Genomic DNA, 14,278 nt, shown 5'->3' on the forward strand with positions numbered 1-14,278 from the left:
CAGGTTAATATATTCAAGTGAATTTAAGATTTGTTACAATTCTACAGTACAATGGTTAAATCAATCTTATCTTTGATGTGCCATATGAGCATCCCTATAAAAAAAGACAGTCCATGCGTGACCCATGGCATTAGATATTATGCATGTCAGTAGATATTTTCTTTGTGAAGCTAGCACTAGTAAGTAAAATGTAAGCAAGTAAGTAAGTAGGTAAATTATTTATTATAGTGACATGTGTTTTTTTCACAAAATATTATATTTTATTAATTAACTGGAGCTTATTTGACTAAATACGAGTAAAACTGCCAAATCGATAATTTTGTCCTATAAGGCCAATACGGATTTTTCCGTATTGGCCCGGGTTTAGCAAGCCCAATATTAGCATATTCGATTAGCTCTAGACTAATCGGTTGAAATTCCGATAACTCTAGAGAACTACGGCTAGTGTCGTCTGACAGGAGAAAATGACAACAAAACGATGGAGCAATAGCTCTATAAAAAATATAGATGATGCGATGGATGCGTTAGTTGAAGACTATTTTCACTACGACGATTTATCTAATAGGGAGGCAGAGTACATCAAGAGAAATCTCGCGGATGTCAATGGGGAAGGAAATTTGATTCTGGAAGAAGTTGATTCAGCGAATTTCAACTTCCCAAATGAAATTCTGCAGGACATTGAAAATGCACAGAATCATGAGATTGACGAATCAGACAAAGAAAATAGCTCGAGTAGCAAGAGGTTTCGCTCTGTCACTGATGAAGACACTGACTCTTTTCTAGCTTTAAGTGTTAACAAGAACACAAAAACTAAAACAAAGAGTGACTTGAAAGTGATGCTGGATTTTTTCATATCTGTTGGAGAAATGCGTGATTCAGTGGAAATACCTGCCAAAGACTTGGACAGTCTGTTATCAAGATTTTTTCTTGGAGTCCTGAAGAAAAATGGTGACGAATATGAGCCTGACTCTTTATCCTCTATGTTCAACAGCTTGGATAGACATTTGAAGGACTCAAAAAGTAGTACAAGGTACGATTATTTTCATGTAGATTATTTGATATCTGTGAGACATGTAACTCCCTTGTCTTGATATAGCATGATAGCCTTTGCATTATTCTGTCAAGCATTATGACTCGAATATTCAGTGCCAATATTTTAATTTTAGCCTTGTGTCATTTTTTTTGGTAAAAACTATATATATCATCTGGGTCAATGTGGTTTTGATGATCTTAAGCTTGTGTACAATGAATATTCCTTGGTTTCTCTTTGCTATAAGTATAAAACATGTACATACAAAAATTACATGTCAGATATTATGCATATCTTTTCTTTAATGGTTCAGTATTAAAAAGGATCCTGAGTTCAACCACACAAGACGGGTATTAGAAGCGAAGCGAAAGGCATTAAAGTCATTGGGCAAGGGCAGTAAGCCAAACAGAGCTGAACCTTTGACGACTGAGGAAATCCAAATCTTGAGGGAGAAAGGCGTTATTGGAACACGTAAGTTTAAAAAAAATGTTGTATTCCAGCGTGTCAGTCAGTAACTTTTAATTAAACATTTTTCTAACCTTGTGGCAAACAAATTATTTTATTTCCTTGTCGCCCTCTATCCATCCCTGATTATTAAATGGTTGTTCTAATAAAAAATGTTTAAAATACACATAAGGTCTTGAACAATGAGAGTGTCTCCAGAGGTCTTTTGCATTTTGATACAGTATTTGTCCTTTAAATACTATTTTAAGTTGGATATTTACATTAAGATACATGTATTTTAGTTAAGTTCTTTTTTTTTTCTTTTTCCAGAAAACCCTGATGCATTACTGAATGCTGTGTTTTTAAATAATGCAACATACTTTGGTCTACGAGGTCGACAAGACCATGTTAACATGACATGGGGAGATGTCAAGTTAAAAGCTACATCTGATGGAAAGGAGTATTTGGAATTTAATGGTGAGATTATGTTATGATTTCCATCATTTAAATAGTTGATATTTTAAATCTTTTAGAAATCACAGAATATATACTTCTGTGGATAATGGATGTACATGTACAACAGTCCTGACAAAAGTTGGTAATTTGTGCTTTTAAGGATATTAACCATTGTTTTATATTTATCAAAACAAATCTTATTTACTATGCAATACATGTTTTTTGTTATATAAAAGTGAAAGTTTTGTACAGACAGGAAGGATAATTCTTCTTTAAATATTGACATAAGCATACTTTTTTCAGAAAGAAGCACCAAAACCCGTAGTGGAGCAAAAAGCAGGGATTTCCGGGATATTACGCCAAAGATTTTCGGGGAAGGAGGAAGTAATTGCCCTATTCATGTTTACAAGGAATACAAACGGCATAGACCTCAAGACACATTAACTGATGAACATAGATTTTATTTGAGGCCTTTAGATAATAAACATGAGGAAATATGGTACACTCGCCAAACCATAGGCAAAGATAAATTAGGTAAAATGGTAAAAAATATGGCAGAAAAAGGAGATCTTCAAGGAAGAAAGGTTAATCATTCGGGACGTAAAACTTTTGCTACCACACTACTTCAAAATGGTAGACCTGCCAATGAAGTTGCTCAATTAGGAGGCTGGAAAGGCATTAGTACCTTAACTCATTATTCAGTACCGTCTATTGAACAACAGCAACAAGCTTCTCACACAATATCTAAGGTCATGTTGCCGAACTCAGATTTACAGACGACATCAGATTCAGAGGAACCTTGTGAACTTTCAAACTCAAATACATTAGTTCATAATAATTTAAATGCAAATGTATCAAATACAAATAATCAAACTGCTAACAAACATGACAACCCAATGGCCATGTTTGCAGGTGCAACTATAACAGGTGGTGTTTTCAATATTAACATATACTCAGGGGAAAGAAAGAATACTATAAACTGCAGCCAAGAGCTTTAATCTGAAAACTAGATAAAAACATGTTTTTTACTTGTTGTGTTTATTTACTGTTGATTATTTAATAAAATTGTTACTATTTTATTGTTTTGATTAAAATCCTCAATTTTCATTGATACATATTCAAATCACTACTATTGAAGTCCTGAATGTCAGATTTTCACACTATTTTCAATCTTCATATTGGCCCGGCTAGAGTTCATATTGGACTGGTTAATTAATAAAGGTATCATTGCGTAACAATTTTCATATTGGCTTAGTTATAGGTCCTCGGGCAGCCATATTGGCCTTCGGCTTCGCCTCAGGCCAATATGGTACCCTCGGACCTATAACTAAGCCAATATGAAAATTGTTACGCAATAATACCATAATACAGTGAGATATAAAAACAATAAATAGAAAAACACCCGACCCTTTGGTTCTATAAGTCACTTTAAACATAAATAAGAATGGTACGGCGAACAAAAATAAATAAATGTTATCGAAAATTTTAATATAAAAATCTTACGAATAACCTATATTATTGTATAGCAATATAATATTTTCCACAGAACGTAACCAAAAGTTAGCGTGCAATAAATTCTAATATTGCACTAGTGCAATAAATCTTTAAAATTCATGACGTCATTAACGACAAAATCTTAGTTTAAACCAATTTTTACTTTCAAATATTATATTGATATACAATAAAAGGGTTATTGCATGAATATTGGGGAATATTGTCCCTCGTAGAACATATATTGCACTCGCAAGCTCGTGCAATATAAAATTCTACTCGGGACAATATTCCCCAATATTCATGCAATAACCCTATATTATTTACGTGTCTGAAATATTTTGAAAAGTGAAATTAAACTCTTGAACAGACCATTTATGAACGTCGATTCACAGGCACTTGTCTCAAATTTTGTTTTCCTATATACCTTGATATTAAGGTATATAGGATTTTTTTATTGAAACAAGTGCCTGTGCGTCGTTTGTGTGAATTCGGGATGTACACGTATTAAAACCTCTTCACTTTTCGGGATTCGAGGAAAAAAAATATTTAGCAAACACTGTTGAGGAACACAAATAAAAAAATAATTCTGTATCATAAATTTAATTTGTTAATATTTGCAACTCTTAAAACCAGCTGATATTTTTTTTTTATTTCTTAGTGTTGAATAACCTAACAAATGGGGATACATGTATCCACGACTTCCCAAATTTAATCTAAAATTCAACTACGTTACCGAACACTTTAATATTGAAACAATGCAAGATATAAATATATTTTTGTTTATCAAATTCGAATACTGGGAGCTATCTGAAGTCTGTTCATAGGATCTCAGTTTTAATATAGGCGTGGCAATCCATCACTTTCAGGGCCGTAAGCGTCTTTTAATAGTGAGGCAAAATATATTTGCTGAGAAAAATAACGCAAAATTTTGCATTCTGAGCGTTTCCCGGACTTTTTTTTTTACATTGAAACGCAATTGATTTTTAGCTATTTTTTCGACAATATTCTGGTCTCAAAGCTAAAACATAGATTAATTGTAATTTAAGACTTTTAGGTTTCTCAGGGACAACATTAAAAGTAGACCGATATATAGGATAAAGCAAAAATCGTAAATCTCATAATCTCATAATCATTAAAACCGGATTTGTTTGTCGATCTGTTGTTGTCTTGTATAGTGCTTAGACTTTTTTTATTATTTTTTTTACTAGATTTAAATATAGTGACAGTGCAGTATTATAATTAAACTAGTACTGAAAAGTCGTCACTAAGGACCATCTTGACCTTGTTTTACGGTATTGATGATTCTTTTATTGTTGAAGACTCTTCAGAAACTATCAAGATGAAGAACAAGAATAAAAACTTTGACCATTGATCATTGTATTTGTTTCTATGCATTGACTTTGTGTGAGATTAGGTTCCGTGCACGTTTACTCCATGTTCCTTTATTTTCTGTTAAAGGGTCTGAACTTAATGCAAGTTTAACCCTTCAATGTAAAAGGTCATATTGCAATGCATTGATGTTTTTATAATTTATATAGATGACTTGATACGGGGAAATTAGAGGTCTTACTTTAATTTAATCCATGTCAGCTATCTTTCTACAAAAAAGAGCCAGTTTTCTTTGATATCAAGTTCAATTCTCCATGCAGAAACGACATTTTTTTGCTGTGTCCTGTATTGCATCGTATATTCTTAAAATATTTTCTCACACAATGTCTGGACATCGGTGGACATGCACTATTGCAAAACCAAACGCTTGCAAATGTAAATCAACATTCAGACTATAGTCATAAAGTAGGACAATAAATGAACAAAAGACAAACCCAAGACACGGAAGTACAAACAAAAGAAAAACCCGGGACACAGAAGTACAAACAATAGACTATCAACTCGGAAAACTGAAAGTAAAATAGAAACATGGATCACGAAAACATGCAGGGGCCAGAACAGATAGTAAAGAAAACGTGCTTTTTGCAAGAGACTTTCAGTGAAAACAATTTGATATGAAGACAATGTTTTTTTTCTTTTTTCTTTTTTTTTAAATTTCCAACATGCAATTGTGTCTGTGTCCAGTTAGATAAATATATTCATATTTCTGGACGTACATATGTCAGAGTTTAGGCTTTTTCATTCGATAGTAGCAGATGAAAAAAAGGATTTTCTGATATTCTATCTATAACTGAAAAAAAATGGCATTAAATCGTAGAGGCAGTCCCACTTTATGTGAAGAATAGAACGTATTCAGCTTTTTGGATTTTCTTCTGTCCACTAGTAAATGTCTGCCTGTACCACTGAAAATATATATAACTTCAGGACTAACGAACAGAGGCAACCTAGTAACTAATCTTCCTGCTTCCAACTGAACGACATGTTCCAGATTGTTGTAATCTTGTTGAGTACAGTCATCCCATAACTCACGTGCATATTACATAATTGGTCTTATAAGTGTTAAGTTTATGTGAATAAGATAATTCCTAGTCAATACATATTTCATTTTTTTTTTTAGAAATTTAATCTTGTGCTTTCACACTTTGAAACGTTTTCTATATTGTATAGAATTTACCATTGAAATCAAAAGTAATACTTAAATGTTTATGACAAGAGACAATTCTACTACTTGATTTTGAAGTTCTATTTTGATATCATCTGGAGAAGTATTACAAGAGAATAGCATAGTAATAGTCTTGTTCCGATTAAAAACAATAAACCAATCCTTATTTTTGTCCTAACATTTGTTCTAAACCGCTATTTGAGACATTTGCTAATTTGTTAGGACTAGTACTTGAATAAGAAAGGGATTTTTCATCAGCACACAATCGAGTTAGACTTATCAAATTACCAGCTATGTCATATACATGAATAAGGAAAAGTAGGGAACCTAATACAGAGCCTTGTGGAACTCCGGCATTAGTATTCTCAAAAGGCAAATATGAACTTGAAACAGAAACGCATTTTGTATATTTGAAATATAACTAATTAAGTGATTAAATACGTTTTTAAATACATTTTTTTTTCAAATATTTGCCTACTACTGATAATAATGAGATTGGTCTAAAATTGGAAATCAGTGATTTGTACCCGGTTTTGAAAATAAATAAATGCTGAAAGTCAACTCATTTTAAAGAAGTTTTGAAAATAAAATGGTCAAATGCATTTTTTTTTACATAAAGCACAAATAAATTTACATGTTACATTATGAGATCAAAATACCTAAAATAACCCAGTCCAGAGATATCGTGTATATTCGACTGAATATACCATATCGAGTATTTTACATTCATACTTGTTACGTCACAAGATCTGGGCCCAGGTAAAAAGATCAGCAGGCGGTGTATATTCTAAAGTGTTATACATGCTGACGATGACATTTAGTTTTAGGGTCATTTTGTTTTCGCAAAGACAAACAAAAATTAAATAATTTTATATATAAAATATTCTGTTGAAAAATTATTTTTTTAAATTAAAGGTAAACAGATAAGCATAATGTCTTCGCAATTTGTTGTTCAGATCCATGGACACAGATGTCAGAAGGAATAAGAAAACACTAAATTCTTAAACAAATATATCATATGTTTCTTTTCCGCCATACATAAGTTTAATCTTTACTTTGACTTTATTCTATATAATTATATATAATTTGTTTCAGAGATCGATTTATGAACTTTATGCTTAGAATAATTAACCCACAATATATGTATATGGTATACGGCATTTTTTTTATACATACATGTACATGCATAAATTAACAATAATCCCTTAGATATATTTTAGTTGATTGATTGCAAGTTGTTTTATGTCCAGTGTAAACTATGTCAAACATTTTTATGAAGAAAAGAGTTTCTAATTCGCAGGAAGAATTTACGTCATATTTTGCACAATGTAATTTAAAGTATTATTTCCTTGTTTCAAAGTAAAAATAATAAATATTATCATATTTAAAAAAAAAACGTGGATTTGTTTTGTGATCAATAGAACTTACTGCGACCAATTAAATTGTATTTACAATGAGATTTATATTTAGGTGTGTGCCAAATAGGGGAACAATAAACTGGTTAGTTGGTGACCATTTAGACTTCGTTTAGATAACACACGTCTTCAAAATTAATAGTTTAAAATAAAATTTTGGGGAGTTAAAAATTGAAAAGTGAAACGCTAAAATGTATATACAAACCTATTCTATCACTTTCCTCTGAGCAAGGGAAATATATATTGAAACTGTAGGAGATCATAGTGGGTATAACGACAACGAGACAGCAATCAAACAACAAAAACACATAAGGACAGCTAGTGGGTAACATTATATAGTGTTCACCAATTATAGATAGGTGTATATACAACATGCCAATTTCTAAATCATCCCTTATTTCTTTATCATTGTGAATAATTTATCCCGGAAAATAAAATGCATGTACTACAAGTCTTTGATTTAACAAATGATAAAAACGTGATTCTCAATATAATTTAAAAATTGAGGAGAACGCCAGAATAAGAAAGTTATACAATTTAAAGAATACCAATCTTAAAGTTTTACTACTAAGAGGTATATTCCCCCCCTTCTTTTAACCTACAAGAAAACTTCATGAGAGCCGATGATTAAATATCCACCTTAATTTTCCGAAATGTTCATATATAATATTAATACGGCGTCAAGTGTTTTTATTAAACAGTTATCAAATCGTTATGCACGTTAAATAAATATTATTATTAAAAATGTCATATGAATAAATAAATGCTTAAAAAAATGATGCAATTATGTTATCAATCTAAAAATATTAATCATGAAATAATATATATATATATATATATATATATATATATATATATATATATATATATATATATATATATATATATATATATATATATATATATATATTAAATGACTGAAGCAATTAAAATTCCTAAGGATATTGTTTCAATATTGCCGAAAACTGAGACTACTATAACTGTTATACAATGTACATGTAGTAGTCTCAGCCGAAAATAATACGTAATATTGATAATATAAGCAAGTGTGACAAACCAATCAAAAATTTGTTGTTTGACACTATTTATGGTTGACTAATTTTATATTAACAAGTGACACTAGTTCTAATTTTTAAGAAAAGGGACAGAAAAAGTATGAAACAAAAATAACAGGTTTATCAAAACTATATTTTCAAAATGCACTGCATAATTTGAACCGCTTTAAAGTGTTTCATTTTATTTTATGTTTGTGCGATTACGAAAAATTGATAGCAAGTTAAACTTCAATGTTCATAATGTTTATGTCTGTGTCATTTTGGTCTTTTGTGGACAGTTGTCTCATTGGCAATCGTACCACATCTTCTTTTTTATATGACTTACGAGTATTATATTTCTTGTGAAATCGATAGATGAGCGGTTTTCTCACAAATACCGAACAAAAGAATATAGCGTAAACGTCAATTAATGAACAAGCAACCCAACGAGAAAAATAAAACTTAAGAGGCATCTACATGTACATGTATAACTAGTTTTGAATTAGAGAAATCATTCAATGCCATATGATTCTATTTAGATGTGTGCGTTTTTCGATTTACGAATAATTCAATAAGATAAAAAAAAGTAATTGAAGCAACAACAAAAAAAAAAGATACATGAAATAACGAATTAACATAAGTTTACAAATACATACTTAGGTGCATTTAATTAAACAACATTTGAACTTATTAATACATTTTTTTCAATTGTAATTTTATGTTTATGTACCCGATATGGTGTTCTTCTAGAAATAAAAATCACTGGAAAGGGTATTTATGGTGTATATACATGTATCACACGTGCTATCTACATGTACAATATACGGAAATGACATGGCTGGGTATTTATTAATTGTAAAGTTACTGAATGAAGATTACTGTCAGGTGTATATCACCGGGCGAAGAATTTACTGGTTTGTCAAAACGGTTAGGTGTAATTTGTCATATTGTAAAGGTTTGAATCGCGCTCATCTCTTCTTTTTTATAATATGAATTGCGCCAATAAATGGAACTTGGCACATTCCCATTTCCATTCTCAATTTTATTAATTGTGTCATAATTTTCCTCGAAACGATTAACCTATTTACACGTACATGTAACATTAAAATACTGACTTCAACTGTTATAACTAAAATTACTAAAATTTGAAATTATGTACTTCTCCTTTCGTATGCCATGTTTTTTGTGTCAATTTTATCTTTCCATCAGGTCCTAGTGCACTATTTTGTTCTAAGTGCACTAAGGAGGCCTTTGAGGTATCTGTACCTGTAAATACCGGAAAGGACCTCGTCAGTGCACTAAGAACAGTCAAACATTTGAAAACAAGTCTATAATATTTGCGCAATTAAATGATTGTTTTATTGGCACAAATAAATGCTGCAGTTTTTACAATAAAGTGATGCAAAAAAGAATTGGCGTAATTAAGTTGTGGCTCAAATTAATCATTTTTTAGCGAAACTGGACATCGGCCTTCAAAACATGGTGTGTACACAAACAAAACAGTATTCATCTTTTACGCAGTCTAGCCGGAGAATAAAAGTTTTTGCAATTTGTGTAGGATTTAAATTTTAGAATGTAATGAACAAGTAAGAAGATCGTTAGAAACCTTAAGTGGATGGGAAAATGAGCTATGCACGATGAAAGGGAAAAGTTTGGTGCGTCGATAAAAAATTGCATAGATGCATGTGATAATTGTAAAATTTCAAGTCTTTAGATAACATCCATTTGTAGAACTGATTATTTCGATCCTTCAAATTTGTGTAGAATAATAATAAAAAAATATATTATTTAGTCTCTTTCATATAAATACTGTAGATTTGTATTTTATCATCGATTGCAAACATAACTTCCAGTGAGAAATATTTCATGTATTCGTACAAAGAACAAATCAATTTCTTTAAGAATACAATTGATTGGTTATTTAAGGTAAATGATTTGCCACAGAATACTAAGTAAGTGAAACTTGGCCAGAAGCTTACCTCTAAAATAAAGAAATATAAAAAAGGTAGAGTTATTTTTAAATTCTGTATTTTACTCATACATGGACTTAAGCACTTTTTACAGTAAAAAAACCCCAATTTTAACACTAACAGCAGGAATCACAAACGACACTGGTTCCATAGATATCTTTAACGAATTTTTATATATCTCTGACAGTTTTCGGTTTATATCAGACTCTGACATTGAGGAGAACAAATACCATGGATGTGTTGTATTATTTTTAATACATTTAAATATAAAACATGTACTTCATTTAAAGCCTCATTTATAGAACATTCTTTATAATTTATTGTGTCAAGGAAATATTTGGATCAGAGAAATGTTTGGCGGAGGAGGGAGAGAAAGACATAGAGAGTCTGACTTATATCACGGTATTTGGTCTCATGTTATTCATGTCAAAATGTGATGGAAGAAACGTTTCCTATTCGTTTTATATATATTCCATAATGATATTAGTAAGAGATTTAATCCAATTCAAACTAATAACTGTTTTTTTTTTATCCCGCATCTTTTTATATTAAATCATTTTAACTCAAAACTATAATAATTGAAATAACTTTATAAAATAAAACCAAAACATACGTGTATATCAGACGCTTAACAAAACGATATACCATACGATTGATGAAACGCTAAACGATAGCACATACCATACGATAAACGAAACGCTAAACGCTAAACCATACCATAAACCATACGACAAATAAAACGATTAACAATACCATGAACCATACGTTATAACAAAACCCTCAACGGTGACATTTACCATACGATGAACGAACGATGAACGAACGCTGACCGAACGTTGTACGGACGATATACGAATGATGTACGAACGATGACCGAACTCTATACGAACGATTACCGAACGCTGTACGTACGATTCCCGAACGAAAAAAGTGTTAACTTTTACGTTACAGGGACTGTACTAGTATAACATAAACAAAGTAGGGGTGATCAAAAGATGGACAAGCTTATGGTAATTTACATAAATGTTGTCGCTGTCGCTAAGTATCAAGGTTCATAAGTCCACTCAAAACAATCCGCATCACAATATAATTTATGGTATACAAAAAAATTTATAAAATACAAAATGTATACAACGACTGCTATTAAATGTTATAACAAAAAGTAAGTTTTAAGTTTCCATCTTCATGAATTATAAAACATAATGTATATTATTGCTAACCATTACTTGAAAGAAGTAAAAATACAATTTTTTCTTAATTATTTCAATGTTTTCTTAATGTTAACCACCTAGAGTAAAAATTTAAAATTGTATAGAGCAGTAGTGAACAAAATACATACATTATTAGAGTAATATATATATAAATGTTGACATGCGGTATGGATTTCTTCATTTAAATTAAAATACAGATTAAAAATATAATGACATAATTTAAGTATTGATCAGACACTACAGCAAACAGCTCTTCTACATCTTAACTGATTAATGATTTTAATGTCTAGGTCTAAGATTGTAGTGGTGTCTTTGGTTTTGCCTCCTTGGTTGTTGTTGTTGAATGGGTTGTTGTTGAATGGGTTGTTGTTGAATGGGTTGTTGATGAACCTGCTGTTGGTTGGCGGGCTGTTGTGGTAAGACTGGTTGTTACATAAGTGGTGGTTGTATAATCACTTGAGGTAAATGTAGTCTGTTGGCAACAAGCTTTAGTAAATAGGCTTAAAAAAAAACACACACACACATAATGAAAAAATAAATCATATTTCCACTGAAGACATGGACTCATCAAACTCTTGGCTGGTGACATACCCAAAACCTTGCATAGGGGTTTCCAGTGGAGTCACCTCCTGTTCCTCCCTACATAAAGCACGTGGGCAATTTAAAAGATATCTCCTTCCTTTCGTACTTTTCAAACAGCACCTTATAATGAGAACAATTACTGATAATGGAGCACATACTGCAAAATAAGTTTAGAAAATATATAATTTACTTTTTGAAATAAAAAAAAACAACATTTTATTTCTTCTTGTTTGATATTTATAACTTCAGAGAATGAACAGTCTGTATAAGAATCAATCAATTCACCAAATATTTTTTTTTAATGCTTTATTGTGTTGTTTAATACATATGGGTAGTATCTAAAATGGTTTGTAGACCTCGGTTTTCACTAAGAAGATACGGATTCATTTTTTTTTATGTGTGTGTGAAGAAACAAACAATTTCATTTCTTATCTTCTAAATTGGTGGTAAATATATATGGGTGTATGTAGAATTTTAGCTGTTCTGAATTTTTTATATCTGCTTCTCCCATTTTTATTTCTTTGATGTAATAATAAGCAACAAGGTATACATTAATTCATATTTATTGTTAGCTCAACGTAAAACATACATAAGCAGTACAATGTTTAAGAAAGACTTTGAAAGAGTTCTACGTCTAGGAAATAGCTATCACATATTCTGCAGTGGTTTTTGTTTTGTACACACATGTTGGATTTCGTGAAATAGTGAATCATGGTATTTGAATCGTTTGGACTCTTCATCAAGCAAAATATTCAAATATCTACAAAGAGACGAGTTCACTATGTTGGTGGTAGTACCGTTTGTGATTATTTTAATTCCATCTGATGATATGTTTCTGAATTTTCCCTCTTCATAGAGTATTCCTGATAAAATTACAGTCGTACTTGCCATAGAAATAAGAACTATAAACCCAATTAGTTTAACTCTCTGTATAGTAATTTCGGTTGTTGGTACATCTTCCAGTCCAATAGTAGAATTTTGTATTGTTATGGGGATGAAAGTGTTATCAAGTTCATCAACGGATGTTTGCTTAGACGTGAACATTTCTCAGTCATGTGAAAAGAATAAAATATATGTTGATTGTTTGTTGTTTTAAATGCTATTTCTGAATTGATTGATCACATGATATACAACATTTTAAGAAAATGAAATGATTTGGAGTTATCCTTCTTTATACATAATGTGCGGATGACAAGTTCTACTTCATCCGTCATCCCTGGAGGCAATAAACTGTTCAAGCGTGTCGTCCGTTGGAATGTGTGGATGGCATACCAAACATATTTTTGTAAACAGTGTAAAACGATAGGGGGAAATCACATGACATGGGCCAGAGACATCCATTTTCCACTACTCCAATATTTCGTATTGAAATATCTACTTAACTTTCCAGTTAGTACAATTTTTGACATGTTTTTTATAGTTTAAGGTATAAAATAGCATAACGACAATTACTTATTAGTTCATTTCTTTTTAAATATTTGCTTCCCCCTTATAGGTTAGACTTTATGAATAAGTTGTTACACCAACCACGCCTCTTTTGGGGAAATACTCAATACTGTATTTCTAAATTTTTAGTTTTGTTAATGTACTGGTTCCCAAATATGATTTCCACGTTTCATTTCATGGAGACACACATTTGGAAATATATCAATTTAAATAAAGTTGGAATCCGGTCAAATTTTATTTTCAGGAAGAATTAAGCATGGCAAAGGAGGGGTAGTACATAATAGTAATATATGTTTGAACTCTTAGAAGTTCGAGGCATATGCATGTTGAAAATATGCCGCACGGACCTCTGCTTTGACATATGCAAAAAAGTAGTGCATGTAAATTAACATTCCAGGATATAATTTTTCACGGAACCTCATTGTGAAAGCATGTTTTAGTACTTTTTTTCATGAGAAATGATTGTTTCTCTGACAAAGTAGGATTATCTAGTTATCGAACCGAATTAAAGCCACAGAGCATTGTCACTCCGTTTTTTTTTTATTCATGGTCGTCAAATCTCCAGACAATATAATTATCCTGGAAGTCAAGGTATTAAGAAAAGGATTCGGATGACCAAGACTTATTGTACACTTACCGAATTCA

The 14,278-nt window shown here is 31.1% G+C and overlaps 1 protein-coding gene across 1 annotated transcript; it reads left to right on the top strand.

Annotated features, from left to right (window-relative positions):
* Positions 1 to 406: 406 nt before the first annotated feature.
* LOC143084910 (uncharacterized) lies at positions 407 to 3,007 on the top strand. The gene is made up of 4 exons (XM_076260976.1): positions 407 to 1,030; positions 1,344 to 1,501; positions 1,805 to 1,951; positions 2,234 to 3,007. The coding sequence occupies exons 1-4, from the start codon at positions 465 to 467 to the stop codon at positions 2,926 to 2,928; spliced, it is 1,566 nt and encodes a 521-aa protein (XP_076117091.1). The 5' UTR covers positions 407 to 464; the 3' UTR covers positions 2,929 to 3,007.
* Positions 3,008 to 14,278: the final 11,271 nt, after the last annotated feature.

The sequence above is a fragment of the Mytilus galloprovincialis genome, chromosome 1 (genome assembly GCF_965363235.1).
Source record: "Mytilus galloprovincialis chromosome 1, xbMytGall1.hap1.1, whole genome shotgun sequence".
Lineage (NCBI taxonomy): Eukaryota > Metazoa > Mollusca > Bivalvia > Mytilida > Mytilidae > Mytilus > Mytilus galloprovincialis.